This window comes from Mobula birostris, chromosome 3, assembly GCF_030028105.1.
Source record: "Mobula birostris isolate sMobBir1 chromosome 3, sMobBir1.hap1, whole genome shotgun sequence".
Taxonomy (NCBI): Eukaryota; Metazoa; Chordata; class Chondrichthyes; order Myliobatiformes; family Myliobatidae; genus Mobula; species Mobula birostris.
The window spans coordinates 58,740,188-58,767,945 of record NC_092372.1 but is presented as its reverse complement, the minus strand read 5'-3'; the positions used below and the strand labels follow the sequence as shown (position 1 = coordinate 58,767,945).

General features: G+C 39.6%; 1 protein-coding gene across 1 annotated transcript; it reads right to left on the bottom strand.

Annotated features, from left to right (window-relative positions):
- chst14 (carbohydrate (N-acetylgalactosamine 4-0) sulfotransferase 14) lies at nucleotides 1-22,903 on the bottom strand. The gene is made up of 2 exons (XM_072251828.1): nucleotides 22,596-22,903; nucleotides 1-1,925 (listed from the first exon to the last, which is right to left on the bottom strand). Exons 1-2 carry the CDS (start codon nucleotides 22,839-22,841, stop codon nucleotides 1,107-1,109), a joined length of 1,065 nt encoding a protein of 354 aa, XP_072107929.1. The 5' UTR covers nucleotides 22,842-22,903; the 3' UTR covers nucleotides 1-1,106.
- Between the last annotated feature and the right edge of the window lie 4,855 nt (nucleotides 22,904-27,758).

Below are 27,758 nucleotides of genomic sequence, written 5' to 3'. Positions count from 1 at the left end.
TTATTTGATTTAAATGAAATATACCTTTTTAAAAAAATGTTCTATCAATTGTACCAGTTCCTAATGAACTCATTCATTTCCAAGCTACTTATGCCTTTAGAATTTATACAATACATACAATAGATCTGCCACTTCTGTGGAAGGCAAAGTAAAATGTGTTCCATACAATTAACAAAATAACATCATAAGCCTGGTGAAATCTATGTACAGTTTTTAAAATATGCATAAAATCCATATATTTACAAGGTGATCAAGAACAATTTCTAATGCAACATTCGAGCATCTGTCATTCTACTATTACAAAGTTATCAAGTGTAAGAAATTCCATTGATTCAAAAATTGAGCCCTGCTCCTTTAAAATAAAAACAAGCAGCTCAAAGACAGCAGTCAGGTGCTGGGGGAAACTCTGCTTGTTCTGTAAGATTTTATGGTACTGCCATTGTTACAGTTGAGAATTTCCCACTGCTGAAGTAACATTCTGTCAACTAATCAGCAAGAGGTGGTGTGAGGTTCCAGTCTGGCCTCACAACAAGCAACTGCAAAGCAAATTTACTCAAGTTATAGAGTTTTTAAAAAATAAACTAAAGCAGTCTATACCTATGTGATCAGTGGGCTCCCCGATAGTGGAATTACATCCACACGCTGGGAAAAACATTATGCAGTTTCTGAAAAGCAGAATAGAAGAATCTTTTAAGAGTAAAGAAACTAAACAAGTTAGGAGAAAAAGGAACATAGCTCAAGAGAAAAAGGAACACAGCCCAGTAAAAACAGATGTATGAAAATAGCTTGAAAAACATCTTTTAAAGTGTCTCAAATTGTCATGCAAAACAAAAACAGTTACTGAAATACTGATTCTGGAGAAATTACACAAGTTAATTTGAATTAAAAATTTAACACAGAAAATATTCAAGTCATACACTTTTTTGGCGGGGGGGAGCTGAAAAGCAAAAAAGAGGTTTTGGGGAAGTCCATCACGCCAATGTTATATGCATACATAAACAAACAAAAGCAACAATAGAATGCCACAAAGAATATCAATAATACAACCAGTATCATTTAGAAAATAAATGGCCAAGCATTCTTAGCCATCAAGAGAGACATTGCTCTTAATGCCTGCAATATTCACGTGTAACATTTGGGAGAGGATATGCATACAATGAAAAATCCAGAATATACTTTGGTAGAAGTTCATGCAGAAGTTCTTGAGGTACTTTGCATAGATAGTAATGCAAGATCTCCTTTGTGACAGGTTTATACCATGCTTGTCTTTCAGGAAACTCAACACTGTCTGTGGCCCCAATATTTTGAAGTACATGGTGTGCATCACTATGCAATCGTTCATAAGAACCAATGTAGTCATACGTCACAGCACATGGTTGACAGAGATTGTAAACTGGCATCCAATGTTCATTCATTGTCTCTACATCTTCATCCACCAAATACTGAAGAAATTCTGAAAATGTAACATCATCTCCCTTCGACTGTCCAATGCTTTTCCTATATCTTCTCACTATCTCCATTCCGTACCTCCTTTGGTATTCCACCACTTCTCCAAACTTATTTCTGTAAGCTGACAACAATCGTTCCATTGGGTCTCGAACAAACATAAACTTGTAGTAATGTTTCAGCCTGTATTTGATCTCATTGTTCTTTAAATCTCCAAGGAAGACCAAGTCATTTTTGTGGTCCATTTTGATCTGCACGTGTACATTATCCAACACACCACTCAGAACTTTAATAACACGTTTCCAGTTAGAGCATGCAACTTTGGGCACATAACAGTATAAGAACTTGTATTCATCATTAACTAGAATGTGTTTCAGCAAAGTCCGTCGTTGGGATGAGGTCAAATCCAAAATACCATGTGGCATTGTCTTCTGTTTACAAACACTCTGTATAGTCCTGTTCCGAATCTCTTGAATAATCTAAGAGTTGAAAAATAAATGAAATTGGGGTGATACAAGAATAGAATATTCTCCCTGTCCCTCCCCCCAACCATATACAAAATAGAGTAGTTAAGCTATGCTGACACTTCACTACCTCGTGAATACTCAGTTTGTAAAAGTAGCTTGTTCCTTGGAAAACATTTAGCAAAAACTCACAAATTTTCCTTAAATATCAAAATGAAAACATTGTATTCAGTGCTCAAGATTCAGTTAAAGCAACACCTCCACAGTTCAAACAAAAACTTAGTATATGAAGTAAGGTGGATGATCTTGTAACATAGCTAGAAACTGGCAGAGTTGACTTTGCAGGTATCACAGAGCCATGGTTGAAGTCACCAAGAGCTTAACATCCAAAGATACACAGACAGGTTGGCAGAGATGGTGGGGTACATTTGTTGGTTTAAAAAAAATCAAATCCTTAGAAAGAAGTGACATGGAATCAGGAGAAGTAGAATCTTTGTGGGTAGAATTAAGGAACTGCAAGAGTAAAAAGACCCTTCAGATATACACTTGGTGGCCACTTTCCTGGGTATCTCCTATTTGTGGTCTTCTGCACACCACTGTTGTAAGGTGTGGTGTTTCAGTTACTGTCACCTTCCTGTCCACTTGAACCAGTCTGGCTGTTTTCTGTCATAAACAAAGCATTCTCGCCCACAGAAATGCTGCTCACTGCATAGTTTGGTACCATTCTCAGTAGACTTGTGAAACTGTTGTGCGTGAAAATCCCAGGACATCAGCAGGTTCCAAGACACTCAAACCACTCTGCCTGGTACTATCAAAAATCAGGTTTAACATCACTGGCATATATCGTGAAATGTGTTGTTTTGTGGCAGCAGTACATTGCAATACATAACAAAAACTATAAATTACAATAAATAAGTATATTAAATTAAATAAGTAATGCAAGAGAGGAAAAAGAAATACTGAGGTAGTATTCATTGTCCATTCAGAAATCTGATGACTGAGGGGAAGAAACTGTTCTTGAAACATTGAGTGTGGAATGATTGTTAGTATTAGTCAAAGTCACTTCCCCATTCTGATGTTTGGTATGTACAACAACTGAACCTCTTGACCATGTATGATTGGCTGATTAAATATTTGCATTAACAAGGTTACAGGTGTACCTAATAAAGTGGACACCGAGTATATAAGGAGTAAAAGACCATAAGATTATAGAAGCAGAATTAGGCCATTTGGCCCATCAAGTCTACTCCACCATTTCATCATGGATGATCCCGTTTTCCTCTCAGCCTTAAAATCTGCTTTTCCCACCTTCCCACCTCACGCCTTGTATCCCTTCATGCCCTGACCAATCAAGAACCTATCAACTTCTGCCTTAAATATATATAAAGACTTGGCCTCCACAGCTGCCTTTGGCAAAGAATTCCAGATTCACTACTCTCTGGCTAAATTACTCATCTCCAGTCTAAAACAATGCCCCTCTATTCTGAGGCTGTGTCTTCTGGTCTTAGATACTCCCATCATAGGAAACATCCTCTCCACATCCACTCTATCAAAGCCTTTCACCAATCACTAGCTTTCAATGAGGATACCCCGCATTCTTCTGAATTCTAAATTACAGGTCTAGAGCCATCAAACACTCTTCATATGACAAGCCATTCAATCCTGGAAACATTTTTGTAATCCTCCTTTGAGCCCTCTCCTTTCCATGATTAGCAGCACAAAACTACTCATAATATTCCAAGTGAGGTCTCAGCGGTGCTTCATAAACTCTCAACATTACATCCTTGCTTTTACATTCTAGTCCTCTTGAAATTAACGCTCACATCACATTTATCTTCCTCACCATAGACTCAACCTGCAAATGAACCTTTAGGGAATCCCGCACAAGGACTCCCAAGTCCCTTTGCCCTTCAGTTTTTTGTATTTTCTCTTCATTTAGAAAATAGTCAGCCCTTCCATTTCTTCTACCAAAGTGCATGACAATACACTTTCCGAACTGTATCCATCCGCCATTTCATTGCCCATTCTCCTGATTTTCCCCAAGTCCTTCTGTAGCCCTTTCTGCTTCTTCAACACTACCTGCCCCTCCACCTATCTTCATATAATCTGCAATCTTTGTAAGAAAGCTGGGTTGGTGGTCACTCTCTATGGAAAGGACTGCATTTATGTAGCTGCTCTCTGCATATGCAGCGAAAACATGTTTCCCATATCCTAAAATTTATGTGATTATTGGACTGTACTTTATATTGGTTTCCAATTTTTTGGTGTTTTCTTGTGGATAATTGGTGGGTGGGTGATGTTAATTTTTTCTGTGAAGGGTGGTGGGGGGATAGAGCATTTGGTGCTACTGTTGCTGTTCTTTTCTGTGTGTAAGGGAGTTGGGGATTGTTATGTGCAGAGGGTCGTTAATTGTTGGTGTGGCTGTTTTTTTTTTACTGTGGGTGAGGGGGGAACTTTGGGGTCTGCAAGTTCTGTTTCTTTTCTTTTTCATGCCGGTTTTGGGGGGGGGGGGCAGGAGTTAATGTCTTTTCTTTGATCAATGCCCATGGTTTTTCTGTGTTTAATGACTATCTGGAGTAGACAAATATCAAAGTTGTATGATACATGCATATTTTGACAGTATAATGAACTGTTGAATTCCATTACCCAAATCATTGACATATAACGTAAAACAAATTGGTCCAAACACAAACCCTTGTGAAACACCACTAGCAACTGGCAGCCAACCAGAAAAGGTTCCCTTTATTCCCAGTCTTCGCCTCCAGCCAGTCAGCCACTGCTTTATCTATGCTAAAGTCTTTCCTGTAATACCATGGACTCGTAGCTTGTTAACCAGCTTCATGTGTGACATATGCAACTTCCCTGTCTTCCAGAACCACTCCAGAATCTAGTGATTCTTGAAAGATCATTACTAATGCCTCCATGATCTTTTCAGCTACATCTTTCAGAACTCTGAGGTGTACACCATCTGGTCCAGGTGACTTATCTATATTCAGACCTTTCAGTTTCAAGAACCTTCTCTCTAGTTATGGTAACTTAATGACTCCCAATACCTGGAACTTCCATCATACTGCTCGTGTCTTCCACAGTGTAGACCAGAGTTTCTCAGCCAGAGTTCCATGACATTGTGATTTAAAAATAATAAACAGTTTTTGGAACTTGGTACGATGCTAGTACTCTCAGTGGTGGGCAGCGACCGAGCAGCCCCGTTAGCAATCTCGTTAGAGGTAGGACCATGTCTATTTGGTTGAGTCCATTCTCAGATTTTGACATGAGATAGGGGAGGCTATTGATAATTCGTGAGCACTGTACTGCACAGAGAGGAGGATGGTAGGCTATTCTCAGCCAGAGAACTTGACTTTGACAAGAGGAAGAACTTTGTGAGCTGCAGTCTGATCATGCACTCAAGGTGAGATTTACTGACAAGTTCTGGATATCTGTAAAAGAAGAATATTCTGCCATTCAAAGGAAAGCAATGAACATTTTGCTGCAGTTTTCAACTTCTTACATATGTGAGTAAGCTTTTTCTTGTTTAACAGCATCAAGAACAAGAATAGAAATAGTCTCATTTCAGTTGAAGGTGAAATCAGTGTGCGCTTATCACTAGTTCAACCCAGAATTGAGTATTTGTGCAGTAAAAGGCAAGCACAGGTTTCACATGCTAGCCTATATTTGAGTAAGAAAATGCTTTTTCCAAGTTTTATATAAAATTGGTTTCTTAGACTATATTTTAATTGAAATTGCTTTGGCTTATGGTTTTTAGTAACTTTACTATTCAACATTGTCAATGAATTTTCATGTTGTAAATAGCACTAATTAAAATAAATTTACAACCTTTATTTGAATTAAATCTACCTAGCCTACCTATAGAAAAATTAAATTCCATTTTGGCTTAAGCCAGTTAAGTAACAGAAATTTATTATGTTTGTCTTATGGGTTTTAAAAATTTATGAAAGGGAAAGAAAGACTAATTTCAAGAAAGGTAAGCTAAGCTTAACTACCTGTTATTTTTTCCAAGAAAGGTCGACTGAAAATTCATTCTCTACTCAAAAGAGCATTGACAATTATTTTTGGATTATTACATCTAAAATTTACTGATCACACTAATGTACTGTGAGCTGTAGATATAATCATTTTTACGCAGGGGTTCCCTGAGACCTGAAAATTATTTCAAGACATTCGGCTTTCAAGAAAAGTTTATTAAAGTAATCCAGACTTTATATGACAGCCCTACGGCTCGAATTAAGATAAATGGGGACCTCTCTGACTCCATTATTTTAGAGAGAGGCACTAGACAGGGATGCCCAATTTCTCCTCTCCTTTTTGCACTATACATTGAACCACTTACCCAACTAATAAGACAGAGCGAAATTGTAAAAGGTATCAAGGTGGCAGGGATTGAACAGAAGGTGGCGTTATTCGCAGATTATGTTTTAGTCTATCTGAGTGAACCAGAAAAATCATTTACAGGATTGTTTACACTGTTGGATGACTTTGGGAAAATATCAGGTTATAAAATAAATGTAAAGAAAATGCAGGTTATGTCCCTAAATTATACACCATCCAAAAAACTGCAGGATACATATGATTTTAAGTGGGAAGCTAAATCATTAAAATATTTAGGAATAACCCTGCCGAAGGATCTTTCAACACTGTCACAGGTAAATTATGGGCCATTAATTTCAGAGATAAAAGCAGATATACATAGATGGAATCTTATCCCCTTTTTAAGTTTAAATTCAAGGACAAATACCATGAAAATGAATATTCTCCCTCGGTTACTCTATCTTTTCCAGACTTTACCTGCGGAGGTGGATGATAATCAATTCAGGGAATGGGACAAATGGATTTCCCGCTTTATCTGGCAAGGAAAGAAACCTAGAATTTGATATAACACCTTACAGTTAGGGAAGGAAGGAGGAAGTATGGTACTTCCTTGCTTGAGAAATTATTTTTATACTTCACAGATAACCCCCCCTGTTATATTGGTGTAATAGGGAATATAAGGCTAGATGGAAGGAAATAGAATTTGGATTGGTTGACAGTTTTCCTCTACAGGCCTCAACAGCTGACAAAGGATTGATGGCCCAATTGGAAAAGTTTAAAAACAGCTGGATAAATCTTACATTAAAAGTATGGCATAAGGTGGTTAATTCATGTGGAATCAATAACATGTTAAAACTTTTCAGATGGTGTGCATATGATAACGAATTCCTTCCCAACAGAGGAGATAAAAGATTTGAATTATGGATAAAGAAAGGTCTTACAACCTACCTCTCACTTATAGATAAAAGAGTATTACAAAGTTTCCAATTCCTGCAGGACAAACATGGCCTAGAACACAATGACTTTTTTAGGTACCTTCAAGTACGACACTATGTTAACCAGAGTTGTAGATATACAGACTTATCAACAGGAGAATTAGAATTTTTCAAGATCCTGAATTCGGCTTACAGTTCAATACCAAGTAAATCAGTTTCTCGATTATATAATGCACTCCCCCTTGCTAAAAATGTAAACACATTGTATATTAAAGAGAAGTGGGAGAAAGAAGCGGGGTTGGTACTTTCAGAGGAGGCTTGGGGGAAAATATGCAGCTTTCAGTGGTCTTCGACTAACTCTTTGACTTGGAGAGAACATTGTTGGAAAAATATTATAAGATACTTCAAGACCCCATATCAGGAAAAATATAAAGACACAAACGTAACGTGTTGGAGAAGGTGCGGCTCCAAGGAGGGAAATCATTTCCATATTTTCTGGGATTGTCCTAAATTAAGTTTATATTGGAATGGTATTCATAGAACATTAGTTAAGGTACTTAAGACCCAGATACCTCTGAACTTTGAGACGCTCTATTTGAGGCATGTACTGTTTCTTGAACAGAAGAAAGATATAAAGTTGCTGCAGGCCCTTTTAGTGGCAAGTAAGAAATCAATCACTAGAAAGTGGCTAAATCTAATACCACCTACATTAGAAGATTGGCATGGAATTATCTTGGAAATATTTAAAATGGAAAAGATGACTTACTCCCTGAGAATTCAAAAAGAAAAATTTTATCAAATTTGAAATAAATGGATTGAATATATAACCCCAAAGCGAGCAGACTTTAGATGACTCTCCTAATGATTTATACTGCTCTTCTCATCAACACAGTAATATTGCTAACGTAAGCACCCCTGGTCTAAATGTTTACTGTTTTTGTTTTTTTTTGGAAAATGGAGAATTAACACAAGTAAAGGAATAGATTTGGGAAAGGGATAAAAAATGATAAAATTAAGTAAATAAGTACATAGGGATTGGATAATTATGTTTGGGGGTAGGAGCAAACATGAACAAGTTAGGATATAAACACCTACAATGGTAGTTACATAGGCTTACATACAACATTTTGGACCAGAAAGAAATGGTCCAGAAGAGATATATGGAAATTATTATTAATCCACTATTATTACTATTTTTCTTAACAACTAATATCATTACTTAGCCTAATAGAGTAGAATTTCAACAGCACATAATTATCTATTTAAGTGTCTAATTTCTTTTTATATCATCTTATTGTGTACTTAGAAATGTACAAATAACTATAGTTTTATACATATATTAAAAAAAAGGAAAAGGTTATACATGTAAAAAAAGTTCATGATACTTGTGAACTCCTTATCCAAATAAAAATAAAAAATAAAAAAAAAATTATTTCAAGGGTTCCTCAAGGGCAAAAAGGTTGAGAAACGGCGCTGTACACTGATGCAAAATCCTTATTCAGTTCATCTGCCATTTTCTTGTCCCACATTACCTCTGCAGCATCATTACAGCGGTCTGATATCCACTCTTGCCTCTCTTTTACACTTCATTTATCTGAAGAAACTTTTGGTAGCCTTTTTAATATTACTAGCTAGCTTTCTTTCATATTCTATGTTTATCTTAATGACTCTTTAGTTGCCTTCCGTTGGTTTTTAAAAGCTTCCCAATCCTCTAACTTCCCACTAATATTTGCTCTATTATATACCCTCTCTTTGGCTTTTATGTTGCCTTTGACTTCCCTCGTCAGCGATGGTTTTCTGTGATCTTGCCTTCAGAATAATTCTTCCTCTTTGGGATGTATATATTCTCTGCCTTCCAAATTGCTTCCAGAAATTCTGCCACTGCTGCTCTGCCATTACCTCTCCCAGTGTTCTTTTCCAATCCATTCTGGCTAACTCCTTTCTCGTGTTCCTCTAATTCCCTTTACTCCACTGTAATATGATACCCTGGCAAATTATGCCAGAGAGGTAGAAATGGGGGACAAAGAAATGGCAGACAAATTGAATAAGTATTTTACACAATTCTTCACTGCGGATGATACCAGCCGTATGCCAGAAATTCGAGTGTCAAGGGGCAGAAGTGAGTGTAGCTGCTATTACCAAGAAGTGCTTGGGAAGCTGAAGGATCTGAGGGTAAATACGTCACATGAACCAAGTGAACCACACCCAGCGATCTGAAAGAGATAGATGAAGAGAACGTACAGGCATTACTAGTGATCTTTAAAGAATTACTAGATTTTGGAGTGTTTTTGGAGTACCGTTAAATTGCAAATGTTACTCCACTCCTTAAGGAGGGAGGGAGGAAAAAGACAAATTATAGGCCAGTTAGCCGTCTTCAGTGTTTGGCAAGATGTTAGATTCCATAATTAAGAATGAAGTTTTAGGGTACTTGGAGGCACACAACGGAACAGGCTGAAATCAGTACAATTTCTTCCAAGGGAAATCTTGTCTGACAAATCTGCTGGAATGCTTTGAGAAAATAACAGACGGTAAACAAAAGAGTCAACGGACGTAGTTTATTTGGATTTTCAGAAGCCCTTTGACAAGGTGCCTCACATGATGCTGCTGTAAACTAGAGCCCATGGTATTATAGGAAAGATAATAGCATGGATAGAAGATTGGCTGACTGGCAGAAGACAAAGAAGTGGGATTAAAGGGGGCCTTTTCTGGTTGGCTGATAGTGTTCCAGAGGAGGTCAGTGTTGGGTCCACTACTTTTCATGTTATATGACCTTGATGGCTTTCTGGCCAAGTTTGCAGATGATACACAAATAGGTGGAGAGGCAGGCAGTGTTGAGGAAGCAAGACTTGAAGATATTAGGTAAATGAGCAAATAAATAGCAGATAAAATACAGTGTAGCAAAGTGCACGGTCACGCAAATTGGCTCAGGAAATAAAGGCATAGACTTATTTTCTAAATGAGTAGTCTAATTCATAATTGGAGGTGCAAAAGGACTTGGGAATCCTTGTACGTTGAGTTGGTAGTAAGGAAGTGAAATGCAATATTAACATTAATTTCAAGAGGATTAAAATATAAAAGCAAGAATGAAATGAGGACTTACAAAGCATTGTCAGATCACATTTCAAGTAATGTGACAGTTTTGGGCCACATATCCAAAAAGATGTACTGGCATTGGAGAGGCTCCAGATGAGGTTTACAAGAATGATCCTGGCAATGAAAGGTTTAACAAACGAGAAGCATTTGATGGCTTGGGCTTGTACTTGCTGGACTAATGAAAGACTACATAGAGTGGATATACAGAGGAAGATTCCAATAGTGGGGTAGTCCATGACCAGGGGGCACAGGTTCAGAATACAAGAACACCCCTTTAGAACAAAGACGAGGAGGAATTTCTTTAGCCAGAGGATGGTGAATCTATGGCACAAACAACAATGGAAGCGAAGTCATTGGGTATATTTAAAACAGAAGCTGATAGGTTCTTAATTAGTATGGTGTCAAAGGTTACAGGGAAAAGACAGGAGAAAAGGGTTGAGAGGGTAAATAAATCAGACATGATTGAATGGCAGACCAAACAATGGACCAAATTGCCTAATTCTGCTCCTATGTATTAGTCTTTTTTTTAAAAAAAAAGGCAAATCACGAGCGTCCAAAATAATAATTCTTACAGTGATATTGTAAAGTTCGAAATAATAAAACACATCCTTTCAGGTATTTACCAAGTGGAACATTGAAGATCCTGAAGGTCCTCAAGAACTGGATGTAGAGAAATTCTTGCAGAAGAATCTCAAAAGCCACTGTCTCAGATTATGGGCTTGCCTACTTAAGGCAAAGATGAGGCAAACAAAAATCTAAAAAAAGAGTTGAGGCCTGTAAGTCTTTGGGACTCTTCCTCAAAGGGCAGAAAAGCATAATCTGAGGCAGCTTCTTGATAAGCAATTGGGGATTAACATTACCATAAGTGTACTGCGAAGTGCCATCTCATTTCTTGCACCTTCATATTAAAAGTACACCTGGTAGTAAAACACAGAATATGAAACACGCCCTTCGGTTACAACATCTGTACCAAACAATACCAAATTAAACTAATTTGCTTTTGTCTGCACATGTTCCCTATCCCTCCATATTCTACCAGACTTTTAAACAGAACTGAAACGCGAGGAATTCTGCAGATGCTGGAAATTCAAGCAACAAACGTCAAAGTTGCTGGTGAACGTAGCAGGCCAGGCAGTATCTCTAGGAAGAGGTACAGTCGACGTTTCAGGGTCTCGGCCTGAAACGTCGACTGTACCTCTTCCTAGAGATGCTGCCTGGCCTGCTGCGTTCACCAGCAATTTTGATGTGTGTTGTTTTAAACAGAACTGTTGTATCTGCTAGTTTTGCCTGGCAGTGGAATGGTAGAGGTGGGATGGGATGTGACGGAAAGAGGCAGAGGAAGGGGCAATGAATCTTTTATTTGAATTTGCAAGTGAGATTTCTCCAACTTGATCCTGCAATAATTCCTGGGTGGCTACTGAAGAGGATAGAGTGTCATTGAAAATTTGGAAAACTCTCCTTTTTCATGCGATCCTTTGAGCAAAGTAAAGCAACAATCTAATGCTGCGCACCATATAGTGGCTCTTCAAAGACAATACTTTCTGAAGTAGAACATCGTTAAGCTTATTTTTAAAATTTGGAGCTATGGTGTTAGATCAATGCCCTTATGCTCCTAGTGACCTCTGTTGCTCAAAGTTCAAACAGATATTCATCCGGCTCTTACTCTGAATTCTTCCTCATGACACCTAGGGCTGGATTTAAAAAATTGACTATATTGTCTGGGAGATTTTTAGACTTGTCAATATGCAGGAGATGTGCATTCACAGAGACCATAAATCTCCTCCATGCACTACTCATTGTTGCAGGAGTTATGTCATCCCACAGAGCACAAAGTACCCAATGTACGTCTAAACATTATTCCTTTTCTATATTTCTCAAAAGGTTGGTTTGTCGTTGCTGTCCGCTTCTAATGATTACATGCCATGTTATTTGCTGCAGATAATTAGCCTTAAATGTAGGGAGGTACCCCGGACCACAGTTTGCAACAATGAAGTAATGCAAGAATCAAAAACTACCTGCAAGTCACATTCATGAACTCCTCTTAAGTGTTTTGGGGCAATGACGCCAAGCAATGTTTTGTTACCTTACTTAATGTCAATGCTAAACATCCATTTTTTTAAAATGTCAAACTTATAGTGCCCCTTTGACTACTTAAAAAGCTTAAGCTTATAGTCACTCAAGGAAAAGAGCAATACAACCTTTAGATGCCCTGAGGTCAGCAGTTTTCTCATTCCCCAACATATACATGCACATGTACATGGGTATTCCCTTCCAAAAAAAACCCAGTCCTATCCATATGAAAAACATGAGTAGAAAAGTCATCTTTCTTGAGGAGTCACCTAATGTCATTGAGAAAATTTTACACCACCATGGTAACTGCACTTACTGTCTTCCGTACAGAGTAACTATTAGACAAGCTTGCATGTTATTCAAAACCAAAATCGATTCCATTCAATGCAATCAGAAGACCAACTGTCCATCTCAATTTTTTTCCTCAGATTGCTCTTCCTCTGAATCATCAAATTCAGGTACACATTTGATTATGATCTTTTAACCATACTTTTCCCACTTCTCCATAAAACAATGCCCTTCCCGGAGCATCACTGATAACACTATTTTTTCCTCATGTTTCTAAGCATTACTTGCACAGTGGGTACTGTAAAAATTTACAATACCCATCTTTTTTTTTAAATTCTGTTAATTATAGCTTGCACTGACTTCTTAGAAGAGTTGTAATCCTCAGAACTGCCAGGTCCTTCTGAAGCCACGTTGATAGATGCAAAGAATAAACTGACAGATCCTAATAATACTTGCAAAGCTCCATAACCTTTCATAATACTGAAAGTGATAAAATTATGTGGCTCTAAGTACAAAATGCATTATGTTGCAAGACTGCATGCATTTTGTTACAAAGTTTGTAAACTGAGGGCATATATGCTCAAGAGTCAATAGAATGATAGAAAAAGTTTGTAAATTAAATTTCAGAAATCAAGGAATAACTGCAGACTGCAGCTGTAGGTTCCATCTTTGACATTAAATAGAGGCCACATCTGCTGCCTCAGGAGGACTTAAAATAATCCATATTATTCAAAAGAGCCTAATAGTGCTTTCAGAATAATGGCCAACATTAAATCCTTCAACTAACATGACTAAAACCATATTAACTGACTCATTGTACTACCTTGACCTGTGGCTACAACGGTCTTATTTTAGAACATGATAGCAGTAACAACATTAAAGTATTTGATTTACACATTGTGAAACAGAATTTAATGTTATCCCGATGTGAGATAGTGTGTTATTCATATTAATTGCACAACATATTTGTTGAGTATTGCACATGTTGTCATACTCCTCTTGATTGTTTTTGTACAGCACCAACTGAAGTGACAGTGCAACTCAGACAAAAAAAATAAAATTTCTTCAGTGGATTACCGAATAATTCAAATATCACAACTTCAATTTCTGTTTCACGCGAGCTAGTTGAATTTAGCCAGCACAAATTGAGAAACTACATTTAGTTTCAGCAATGAACAAATTTAACATAGATGCAATAAACACTCAGTCAGGCGTCATTTGCAGAAATTTCATTTTGATTCTTAGTCCGAACTGAAAGAAAAAACCTCTGAAAAAGTAGCTGTTGTTGGCAGTAAAATACAATGATTCCAAAAATCTGCACCAGAGATTAAGTCCCACTCTTAAACTTCATAAAATACAAGATAACTTTCAAAGGAAAATTGTACTACAATTTTAGACCTTTCAACTTTTGTTTGTGCATTTGACAGATCTAAAGAATTTGTAAGTTACCAACGTTTCACTTGAACTGAAATCTAGTTATTTTGTAGAGACCATGGGATCCTCTTTGGATACAGTATCTAGATTGTAGGCTGAAAGGAGGGTTCATTTTAAAACTGCATTATAAATTTGGTTTAAAAACTTCAGAAGAGCACCCTTGAATTCCAATGTTTTTTACAATACGGCAATTTGGAAATAAAGTGTTTTAATTTCCCTGAATTCCCGGAACTCATTTTCCAATGCGATGCAATTTCCCCACCAATACATGTGATTCAGCTCCATTGATCTATGCTGACTTTATGCTCCACACATGAGGAAATCTGTAGATGCTGGAATTTCAAGCAACACATAAAAATTGCTGGCGAACGCAGCAGGCCAGGCAGCACGTTTCGAGCCGAGACCCTTTGTCAGGACTAACTGAAAGAAGAGCTAGTAAGAGATTTGAAAGTGGGAGGGGGAGGGGGAGATCCACAATGATAGGAGAAGACAGGAGGGGGAGGGATGGAGCCAACAGCTGGACAGGTGATTGGCAAAGGGGATATGAGAGGATCATGGGACAGGACATCCAGGGAGGAAAGAAAAGCCGGGGGGGGGGGACCCAGAGGATGGGCAAGGTGTATAGTCAGAGGGACAGAGGGAGAAAAAGGAGAGAGAAAAAATAAAATTAATAATAATAATAAATAAATAACGGATGGGGTATGAAGGGGAGGTGGGGCATTAACTGAAGTTAGAGAAGTCAATGTTCATGCCATCAGGTTGGAGGCTACCTAGACGGAATATAAGGTGTTGTTCCTACAACCTGAGTGTGGCTTCATCTTGACAATAGAGGAGGCCGTGGATAGACATATCAGAATGGGAATGGGATGTGGAATTAAAATGTGTGGCCACTGGGAGATCCTACTTTCTCTGGCGGACAGAGCGTAGGTGTTCAGCAAAACGATCTCCCAGTCTGCGTTGGGTCTCGCCAATATATAGAAGGCTGCATCGGGAGCACCGGACGCAGTATATCACCCCAGCCGACTCACAGGTGAAGTGTCGCCTCACCTGGAAGGACTGTCTGGGGCCCTGAATGGTGGTGAGGGAGAAAGTGTAAGGGCATGTGTAGCACTTGTTCCGCTTACAAGGATAAGTGCCGGGAGGGAGATCGGTGGGAAGGGATGGGTGGAATGAATGGACAGAACGAATGGACAAGGGAGTCGCGTAGGGAGTGATCCCTGTGGAAAGCAGAGCGAGGGGGGAAGGGAAAGATGTGCTTAGTGGTGGCATCTCATTGGAGGTGGCAGAAGTTACGGAGAATTATATGTTGGACCCGGAGGGAGCAATCCCTGCGGAAAGCGGGGGGGGGGGGGGGGCGGGGAGAAGATGTGCTTAGTGGTGGGATCCCCTTGGAAGTTATGGAGAATTATATGTCGGACCCGGAGGCTGGTGGGGTGGTAGGTGAGGACAAGGGGAACCCTATTCCTAGTGGGGTGGCAGGAGGATGGGGAGAGAGCAGATGAGCGTGAAATGGCAGAGATGCGTTTGAGAGCAGAGTTGATGGTGGAGGAAGGGAAGCCCCTTTCTTTAAAAAAGGACATCTCCTTCCTTCTAGAATGAAAAGCCTCACCCTGAGAGCAGATGCGGCGGAGACGGAGGAATTGCGAGAAGGGGATGGCATTTTTGCAAGAGACAGGGCGAGGAGAGGAATAGTCCAGTTAGCTGTGAGAGTCCGTAGGCTTATAGGAGACATCAGTAGATAAGCTGTCTCCAGAGATAGAGACAGAAAGATCAAGAAAGGGGAGGAAGGTGTCGGAAATGGACCAGGTAAACTTGAGGGCAGGGTGAAAGTTGGAGGCAAAGTTAATGAAGTCAACGAGCTCAGCATGTGTGCAGGAAGCAGCGCCAACGCAGTCGTCGATGTAGCGAAGGAAAAGTGGGGGGGACATATACCAGTATAGGCTTGGAACATGGATTGTTCCACAAAGCCAACAGGTGCCCATGGCTACACCTTTGGTTTGGAGCAAGTGGGAGGAGCCAAAGGAGAAATTATTAAGAGCAAGGACTAATTCTGCTAGACAGAGCAGAGTGATGGTAGAGGAGAACTGGTTAGGTCTGGAATCCAAAAAGAAGCGGAGAGCTTTAAGACCTTCCTGGTGGGGGATGGAAGTATATAGGGACTGGACATCCACGGTGAAAATAAAGCAGTGGGGGCCAGGGAACTTAAATCATCGAAAAAATTCAGGGCATGAGGAGTGTCACGAACATAGGTCGGAAGGGATTGAACAAGGGGGGATAAAACAGTGTCAAGCTATGCAGAAATAAGTTCGGTGGGGCAGAAGCAAGCTGAGACAATGGGTCTACCTGGACAGGCAGGTTTGTGGATCTTGGGTAGGAGGTAAAAACGGGAAGTGCGGGGTGTGGGAACTATATGGCTGGTAGCAGTGGACAGGAGATCCCCTGAGTGGATAAAGTTGGTGATGGTATGGGAGACAATGGCCTGATGCTCCTTAGTGGGGTCATGATCGAGGGGTAAATAAAAGGAGGTAGAGGTCAGTACGCCAGACTACAACAGCACCCCCGTTATCGGCAGGTTTTACAGTAAGGTTAGGATTAGTGCAGAGGGAGTGGAAGGCAGAGCGTTCGGAAGGAGTGAGGTTGGAATGGGAACAAGGTGCGGTGAAGTCAAGACGGTTGATGAATCTCTTACTATCTCTTCTTTCAGTTAGTCCTGACTAAGGGTCTCGGCCCGAAACGTCGACTGTACCTCTTCCTATAGATGCTGCCTAGGGTTGATATGACTTGGGTCCCACCAAACTAGAAAGGTTGGGATGTCTTGCCCACCGAAACCCCCATTTGTGTGAATACTGTGTAATTATTGCCCTCTGTAATTGCCTGTCGGCAAGAAATAACGGACTGTACACCACATACAATTATAAAGAAAGCATATTTATCAATGTTAACTTAACCAAACCATTATTAAAGAAAAAAAAACAAAAGAGCCATCATAATTAAAAGTCAAAAGTGCACAGGTTGGATCTCAAATCTTCCAAAAGCCGGTGTGTCCGATGTACTCACAGCGCCAACTCCTATTCACCGATCACCAGTAAGATTCCCTCTCTTGGACTTCATCAAATTGCACATTCCCTTTGGATCAATTCCTATGGCCAGTTCCCTCAAGCTGCTTCTCTCTCCATCTCCCACCAAAAAAAGATCTTGAAACACCTCAGAGAATGTCACAAAACCTTTCCACCCAGCGTTCTCTGGAACCTTTTTCCTATTCCACCATCCTGATTGGATCACGTGACGTTCCTAAGCATGAACATCACAACCCCTCATCTTTAATGGTAACCCAAACACTACCAGCAGAACACACTGTTTCTACGGAAAGCCATTAAATGAAATACTCAACAACATTAGCAGTAAAATCTTAATCAGGGTGTTACATTTGAATAGTATTTCAAAATTCCATTGTTCAAATTGTGTGTGGAAGTGGATACAAGCAAAATGATCTCAGAGGTGACCACATCATGTCAGCTTTAACTCCTACCGATTCAGCTGCCCAATTCCTCCACCTGCCAGTTTCTGATGTTCCACTATGAAATTCCTTCCTTCACCTTGAACTGTTGCTATCCCTCCACCATACTTGACTGACCCCTTGAATGTATCTCACTTATTTCTTACATTTCTGCAACCCTCACCAGATCTTCCTCCTGGACACCAAGAAAAGTTCCCCTGGTCCACCCTTCCTCATTCAACAAATTATCCTTTACAATTTCTGCCAGCTCAAACAAGACTACCACCAGACATATTTCTTCCTGCATTTAAGGTAAATTACTCTATTCTTCTGTCCCACCAACATTTTCACACCTCACAGCATTCTCCCATGCAACTGCAGGATTTGCAGTCCTCATTTGTTCACCTTTTTCTTTTCCACCATCCACGATTCACTTGCCCTTTCTCAAAATTGAATTGATGCTCACAGGATTTCTTCTACATTGGAGACAAAAAAAACCAAGCAGATTGCACGTTTCTATTTACGGAGGACTAGCATTGATTATACAGGAGTAAAACAGCTTTCTAATTTCCTGCCACATTAATTTTCCATCCCACTCTGACCTGTCTGAGCCTCCTACACTGTTGAAACAAGCTCAAGCTTGCCGAACACCTCATCTTCCGTATGATCATATTGCAGCCAACTGGATTAATAAAAGAACTCTGCAATTTCAAGTACAATCTTTCTTTCTGTCAGTATCAAAACTGGCCATTTCAGCCAGACATCTATGAAATTGGCTAGGTTTTCCTTTTTCCATAGTATAGTCTGCCCTGCTAAACATATCCAAAGTTCTGGTATTAGCAATGTACCAGTTCTAAATCGAATTCTAAAAATCAAATCAATTCATTTGGTATGACCACAGAGATAATGACTTCGTTTCACTCTTTCTCCCTACTTCTGCTACTGAAAAGCAACTCAATTTCTTTAACAGTTCTGACAAAAGGTCTCAAACACTAAACTTTAGCTATAAGACATTACTAAGTCCTTTCTATAGAAATTACGAACCTACTGAACGTGCAACATTGTCTTGTTTTATTTTTGTCTCATTTGTACTCAGAAGATTTGGAGATGCAGGACAGGTAATAGAATCCATAGAAATTGAACTGTAGTCATAATAATATCTACTGTAACAACATAGTGAGTACAAAATGTCTGCCCTTTCTGTTACTTCAAAAGGAATTCAGTAAGTTTGATAGAACATGTGTCCTTCAGATTCATTTATCAAATGTACATCAAAATATACAGTGAAATATGCAATTTGTATTAACAACCAACGCAACCCAAGGACATGCTAGGGAAGCCTGCTTGACACACTAGCACCAACATAACACCCACAATGCTCATCAGAACATAGAACACAAAAAGCAACAAAACAACAACAGCAAAACAAGTCCCATCCCTCTATCCCATCAACACCCACACATAGTCTTCCAACTGCAGGACAGCCTGCGTCCGACCTCCAGTAGACTCACAGATTTACAGACATTAGGTCTTTGACTTGCCCAGTGGACTCGCAGAGTCAGGGCTCGAGCTATCAGGCCACGACTTCTGAGTTTTAGACCCCACAAATCACCGAAGACGACAAATGAGGGCACTGGATGATGTCCCAAAACTCCGGTCTCGCAATTTGCATATCTAGAGGTGCACTAGCCTTTGGTCCTCTGGTGCGTTCTCCATCTCCAATATTCTCTAAACTATTGACAATTCATCCACATGAACTAGATCAGGATAAAATAGTTAATCAATTAATCCCTCTTTTACTATTTACATTTCCTCCTCCAACGTACCTCCGTCTCTTTATTTTGATCTTTACTAGGATGACCTGAATAATGACTTTATATTGCTGTCATTTCACTCACTCTGCGGCTAGGCACAGCTCAAACTCCATCTAGAAATTCACTGATGACAACCATGTTGTTGGCAGAATATCTGATGGAGAAGAGGTGTGTAGGACTGAGATAGATCAGCTAGTTGAATGACTAGCCAGGCTGAAGTGGATATCCATACCATACTTTATGTGCCATCAGAGAAGGACAATAACGCAATATCATTTCCAACATTTCACACATTTGAAAAAATACTGATTACTAGTGAAAGAGCTTAATATTGTAGTGTGGTTTGGGTGAGGACTTGCTAATAGTCAATTTGTCTTCAGGGGTAATAGAAGAGATGAATGAGAACAGAACCTTTCAGTGCAATAATAGGCCCTTTCAGATCTCATTCAAGATGCCCAACTGCACTAATTCCGTTTACAGTACCTGCTCTAACAGAAGATAGAATAGTGCAGCACAGGAATTGACCCATCTGTCATACCTACACTAATGATGCCCTAAACCAGTCCTGGTATAGGAGAGGAGAGTGGAGCATGGAATTTAGGGAGAGGGGTGGGGAGGGAAGGCAGTGGGAGGAGTGTGTGGCAATAGATAGATGAAGTGGCTCAGGAGAGGGAAAAAAAGAGGAAAGGGTCAGAGGCAGCAGTTACTGGAAGTTTGATAATTTGATGTCATGCATACTGCCAGTTTGGAAAATACCCAGGCAGAATAACAGCTGCCGTTCCTCTCATTTTCATTTGGCTGACCGAGCATTGGAGGTGGTCATGGACAGTCATATCAGTGTGGGAATGTGAAGTGGAATTAAAATGGCAATTTCCTAGTAAATGACTTCCATAAAGCCTTAGGCCAGTATCCTTCTGTGTCCTTCCTATCTAAATACCTGTCCTAATGCTTTTTAGTTATACTTGCTTTTACCATCTTCTCTGACAGTTTAAGATAACCACCATCCTCTGAAAAAGGTACTCCTCAGATCTCTTTTAAAGTTCTCTCTCACTTTAAAAGAGAAAAGATCATCCCTCAGCCTATGTCCCAGTGAGGATAAACTAGGCAAATCTAATCTCTCCTCAAAATGTTAGCTCTTCATTCAAGGCAACAAACCGATGAATCTCAAACATGAGAAAATCTGCACATGCTGGAAATCCAAGTAACACACAGAAAATGCTGGAGGAACACAGCAGGCCAGGCAGTATCAATGGAAAAGAGTAAATAGTCGACATTTCAGGCAGAGACCTGTCATCAGGGTTCCCAATAAATCTTTTCTGCACATTCTCCCCCTCTCTATAGGTTTCACATCATTCTTTCCAGTTTGACAATCAGAATTGTACACAATATTCCAAGTACAGTCCAACTAATGCTTTGAACAACTGGGTCATTCCAAATCTCCCTTTTTACTAACCTCTCCACCCATGTCATCATTTTCAGGAGCTATGAACTTGCAACTTAAGGAGATGAGGAGGAAGTTCTATAAATGGTGAATCTTTGGAATTCATTGCCACAGAGGACTGTGGAGACCAAGTCATTGGATATACTTAAAGTGGAGGTTGATAGATTTTTGATTAATAAGGATGTCAAAGACCACGGGATTAAAGGCTGAAAAATGGAGTTAAGAGGGATAATATGTTAGCCATGATGGAACAGTGGAGCACGGCCAGTGAGCCAAGTGCCCTAATTCTGCTCCTATATCTTATAGTCTCTCTGCACATCAATTCTTCTGTGGTTGCTGTCATTTATTCTATATGTCCCACTAGAATTTGACTTCCTGATGTACATTCCCTCATTCTTGTTTGGATTAACTTTGCCAATTTTTTTAAAACCAAATTATTACACACTTTTCCCAGTTCTGATGAAAGGTCATCAGCCTGAAAACATTAATTATTTTCCCCCTTAACAAATGTGATATGTAATCCACTCTTCAGATAAGTAACAAAGATTAGCGGAAAAATCACAAAGATTTGCGACCATCTCCAGCTGCCACCTGGCACAAATTGATGCAAAATATCACGGTCACCATTATAGTTACTTGCAAAACCTTCACCAAAATAATATTCAGCACAATTTACTGAAATCAAAACACCATAGATACATAAAAGCACATAAAATTACACCCAGAGGAGTCATACAGCATAAAAATGGGCCCTTTGGACCAACTGGTCCACACTGACCAAGATTGTCATCTAAGCCATTTGCCCACATTTGGTCCATATCTCTCTAAATCAACCATTCCATCCCACTTGACATAATCAGATAAATTATTAGTAAAAAGTAAAAAGTCATTTACTAATAATAGCTGGCACCACTGATAATAGCAAGTAGAACTCAGTGTTAAAGTTGCTGTCATTCTTCAGCAAGAACACTAAAGTCATGGTAGACCACACAATGTAAGCACTGGCCACAAATTCCATTTGCAAGAGACCAAGCAACACAATGCTGATTGTTTCCAAACAGGTTGAAATTTTTCTGAAAAATAGTTCTTTCAAAAACAAAAGAAATCTTGTGGATTTCTGTACTGCGGCTTACCCACAGTTAACAAATTAACAACTTTCTCAGTAAATGATCACTAACAAGTCATCTCCTCTAAGTTCATTGCTTGCAATTTTCAAAGGTTATTGGGAGACATCCCAAGATCACAACATATTCACCATATGAATGCCGACATGCCTTTGAATTTTTTTAACCACTTATTTGTTACAATTGAAATAACTCATGGTATTGCGGCAGCCAAACTGGAGGAAAACATACAATCACAGAGGAGCTTGACAGTCAAACTGTACTAGGTGAGGTTAAAGGTAGACTTTGTCAATTTACTGATAGGTGCAGATAGGATTGCTCCCTATATACATGGGGAAAATAATCCAAGATTGTCAGGAAAGTTGTGCAAAATCATCCAGAAAGCAAATCGCTTTTAAAAGTTAAAGATTCTTTCAGCTATTTCATATATCTATTATTTGTACAGCATCTATTGATTTGCGCTTTTGCTTTGTTTTAATGATTTGATTTTAGAAATTCTGGGTTGCGTTGCTGTGATTCAGGCCGCACACAGAGGGTGGGTTTAAGAGAAAAGTAACTCCGAACAGCGACTTCAAGATGGCCCTGTGCCTGACAAACAGCGACCGCCAGCAGTCGGAACCGTCTTATATTAACTAATGGTGGTCTCCTCTGATGAGCTTCCCACCTGGTAATCCGGGTCCAGTCCCCCCTTCCAGTCCTGTCCGCCACCGGAGCTGGGCCTGGAGTTGGTGCTGCTGCGGGACCGGCTCCTGGCTCCGTATGTATGGCTACTCATGGTGTCCACCTCAGCCAGCATGCCCTTCTGGATCATCAGCAACAGCCCGCCCGACGCCACGATCACACCGAACGTCAACATAGTGGGTAGCAGCACTGTCCTGCGCACCACCCGGGCCGCCTTCAGCCCTCCCATAACACCGGCTCCGTTCACACCGACCAAACAGCCCTCCTCTCCTCCCCGCCACTCAACCCACCCTCTCCATAGCCCACCGACTACGCGCATGCGCCGCGGGGTAACGCTCGGCAATGGGGAATCGAAACGGGCTTCCCCGCCCCCGCAACAGCGCATGTGCGAAAGCGGCTGTGCCCGCCGGGGCTGGCCGGCACGTGCTGGGCGGGTTCACGCCAGGCCGGGCCGGTTCACGCCAGGCCGGGCCCTGGCACCCAGCAAGCGAGGAGGGCGGCGACGTTCACCTCATCGTTTTAGTATAGCACGCACCTATTTGTTTGGAAGAAAAATACAACTGCGTGCTGTAATCTAAGATAAAACTATTAATTTTTTTGTGCACATAGTTCCTTTTAATACAGTAAAGTATTCTCGAGTAGTGCACAGTCTCATTCAAGTTGACTCAAAAGGAAGACTCGTTGAAGGCATTTGGGCAACAACTAGGACAACAGGGCGGGAGGGTGGCTTCAAAAAGTGCCTTAAAGATAGAATGATGGCGAAATTTTGTAAGGTGAGTGAAGAGTCTATGCAGACAAGCAGTGTGGGAGGAACACGTTCTCGATCGATTTAGGGAAGAGGAGATTACAGGGATAAAGAATGGTGATGTTCACTGATGAAAGGCCTCAGACCGAAACGTTGACTGTTTATTCCCCTCCTTAGATACTGCCTATCTTGCTGAGTTACTCTGGCATTATGCCTCTGATGCTATGATTCTACATAGACAGAACAGATCTTGTTTGTTCTTGCTCCAGATCCCAGCATCTGCAGTATCTTGTGACTTCACTAGATTTCTTAAGGTTATACAAATTAGGGAGATAACTTGTACAATCTAACAGCTGTTGTAACCCAAAATAAAGCAGGCGTTTTAAGCTACTTACCAGGTAAACAATTAGACTCATAGTGAAAACCCGTTTTTCTCTTACTTACTTGAAGGACAAGGTAAATAAGAGAAAAATATGTATTATTAATGTGGATAGAGACAAAGCAGTGAATATACTATATATTTACAAAGGGCATTCGATAAGTTGCTCTATCAAAGTTTGTTACCGGAAATGAGCTGATAGCATAGGTAAGAACATGGACAGAAGAATGCATGGCGAACTAAAATTGGAGAGTACACATATATGAAATTATTTTCTTGGCAAGATGCAGTGAACAGTGTGCCACGTGGATCAGGGTTGAGGCTTTTGTTTATGAATTATGTAAATGAATTAGATGAAGGAACTAACAGTACTGCCTCTAATAGAAAATCACAGACTTGCTCAGTGGGTTCGTAGCATCTGCGGAAAGCAACAGAGTTTATGTTTGAGATTGAAGGTTCCTCGTCAGAAATGCGAAGAGATAAAATGAGTTCAGATAATATTAAATTCGCTGATGAAACAGATATCAGCAGGAATGTAAGTTCTGGAGAAGACATAAAGAGCTGGCTTCAAAGGCATGTAGATACCATAAATGAGTAAACAAAGATCTGGCAAAATTGTAATAAAATGAGAAGTTGTAAATTTTGGTAGGAAAAATATAGAACACTTTACCTAAGTGGTGAGTGATTACAAAACTCTGAGACAGAGGAATCTGGTTTTCCTTATATTTCATTTGCAAAAGCAAGTATGCATGCTCAGCAAGTAATTAGGAAATCTAACACAATGCTATTTTTTGCTAGGGGAAATTAATACAAAAATGTAGATATTACTGATGGAGAATCTCCACCTGAAGTCCCAGCAATTTCTCTCACACCCCAGTTGCTGCTTGATCCACTAAATTCCTCCAGTAGTTTGCTTTTTGTTAGGAATGTTACATATAGTGGTGAAACCACATGTGGAATATTGTGCACCATACAGATTCCCTTATTTAAGGAAGGATGTTTATGCACTGGAAGCAGTTCAGAGAAGGTTTAGTAGACTAATACCTAGAATGGATAATTTGTTTTTTGAGGAAACATTGAATAGGCTAGGTTCCTACCCACTGGAGTTTAGAGGAGTGAGCAGGGATTTGATTGAAACCTTAAATTCTGTTGGGTCTTGACAAGGTGCATCTGGAAAGTATGTCACCTCTTGTGACACAGTCCAGAGCTAGGGGAACCATTGTTTAAATGTATATGGTCCTCCACTTCAGACAGATGAGATTATTCTTTAGTCTCCAGAGGATCACAAGTATCTGGAGTTCTCTTTGTTGGAAAGAGAAGTCTTTGAATGTTTTTCAGGCAGTGACAGATAAATTCTTGATAAACAAAGGGGCAAAAAGTTACAGCAAGTATCAACCATGATCTTATGAACTGATGGAGGAGACTTAAGGGGCTGAGTGTGCTATTCACACTCTTAATTTGTATATTCATGTTTTGAATGTTTCAAACGGTATCAATTTTCAGAATATTGAGCTATTCCACATGACTGATGAGACAGCATAGGATCTTTATCAGATGTGAGACTTTAATCAGATATTCTCTGTAAAGGACCATGGTAGAATTTGAAATTAAGGATGGACATTTCAAACAAAAAGGTTCCTGTGGAGAAGAAAGAGCTGTGCATTAAACACAGAGTTAACAGGAAAGTGGAAGTACAGTATATTTTGTTTTTCATGAGCTTTAATTTATGATTGTAGGAGCTGGTGCCGTAGAAGATGACTTTCCAACCTGGACTGCAAGATTAAATTGAAAAGTTAATAAAAAGCATTAAGTAATGCAGAAAGACAATTAAAATAGTTACATATTTCACAATATTTAACAAAGTAGAATGAGGAAATTATAAATATATGAGCCCTGAAATTCTCCAAGGGCAGTTTGATTTCAGAGCCAATGGCTCTTCCAACTAAACCCTGAAAGTAATTGATTCAGTGGATACGTTTTGCGTGATTGCCAATTTGATCTTTCAGTTAGCACCAGTGATGCCATTGGGTCTCGTGTTCTATGAGGTACTCGTGTTTTTGTGCCAATTTGAACCAGCAAGTACTGACCATAGACAGTAACTGAAAAGCAGTCAGCCTGTGATACTGACATGGCTATCATGAACAGGACTCATTAAATCCCTTAATCTATTCAAATTAGGAAGATCATCTGTTCAGCTCTTCAGTTGCTAAAAACAATATAAAGCAGATATTTTAAATAAGGCAGTAGATAGACAATCTAACTGATGAATACTGTGTTTTTCTGAAAGACATATGATTATGGAAATGTTAGAAATAAAATATTATTTACATATTTCAAACAGTATTATGCTACTAAAAATATTAGAGGACTTTTTATAAATGTGATACGGTAGTCAGATGTTCTCTGAATGATCAGCCAGCTGGAAATAAGTGCTATCCAGCTAAGGCACAGCATTCACTCAAGTATGCAGTTACTGGCAAAGTGACATAGTTTCAGTCAATAGCAAAGGATTTTTCTGGGAGGACTTGGAATAACTTTTAATCATATGAAAAGCTTGTTATTGATAAATTTTATGAAAGTGGGAAGGAAAAAAATAAAACCAATTCATACACAAAGGAATTCTTCACAAGATGACAGGTCAAACATGAGAAATTAATCCCACGAATGTCTAAGTAACGTTATATGTCCATCAGAAAACAAGAATAAAGTCACTGTTGCCAATATACCAAGAGATGTAAAACATGAATGATAAGGTACAAATAATTCATAAAAACAATTTGTTCAGTAATTCAACTAAATAAGAATATTCCATCCCCATCCCAGCTGAGTTAGCAGTAAGGGAGGCAAATGCAATGTTAACATTCATTTCAAGAAGACTAGAATATGAAAGAAAGGATTTAATACTGAGGCATTGATCAGACCATATTTGGAGTATTGTGGAGGGTTTAAAAGGTACATTTAATGTCAGAAAAAATGTATACAATATACATCCTGAAATGCTTTTTCTTCACAGCCATCCACAAAAACAGAGGAGTGCCCCCAAAGAATGAATGACAGTTAAATATTAGAACCCCAAAGTCCACCCCCCCACCAGCTTCCCTCCCTCCCATGCATAAGCAGCAGCAGCCTGGAGTATTTGGAGTATTGTAAGCAGTTTTGAACCCAATATCTAAGAAAGGATATGCTGGCACTGTAGCGTGTTCAGAGCAGGTTTATGAGAATGATCTTGGGAAGGAAAATGTTAATGTGTGAGAAGCCTTTGATTGCTCTGGTCCTGTACTTGCTGGAGTTTAGAAGAATGAGAGGGGATCTCATTGAAACCTACCAAATATTGAAAGGCCTAAATAGAGTAGGTGCCCAGAGGATGTTTCCAATAATGGGAGAGTCTAAGACCAGAGGGCACAGCCTCAGTATAGAAGGATGTCCCTTTAGAATAGAGATGAGGAGGAATTTCTTTAACGAGAGAGTGGTGAATCTGTAGAATTCATTGCCACAGATATCTGTGGAAGCCAAGTCATTGGGTATATTTAATGCAGAGGCTGGGTGATAGGTTCTTGATTAGAATGGCCATCAAAGGTTATGGGGAGAAGGGAGGAAAATGAGTTTGAGGAAGATAATAAATCGGACATGATGGAATGGCAGGGCAGACTCAATGGCCCACATGGCCTAATTATGCTCCTGTGTCTTAGGGTCTTATGGTATTAGGTCAGGAACGACTTCTTCCCCTCTGCTATCAGATTTCTGAAAGGTCCATGAACCTATGAACACTATTATTCCTTATTTTTGCACTACTTATGTTTATATTTTATAGTAATTTTATGTCTTTACACTGTGCTGTTGCTGCAAAACAACAAATTTCACATCATAAAAGTCAGTGATAAAAATTCTGATTCTGACGTACAGGGTTGTCTGAAGGTGAGTTCAAGTTCCCAGTGCCAGGATTTGCTGGTTGACTTAATGGTCTTTAGCAGAGCATTTGAACCTGCGGAGATTGGATACGTCATCAAAAACATTGACAAATT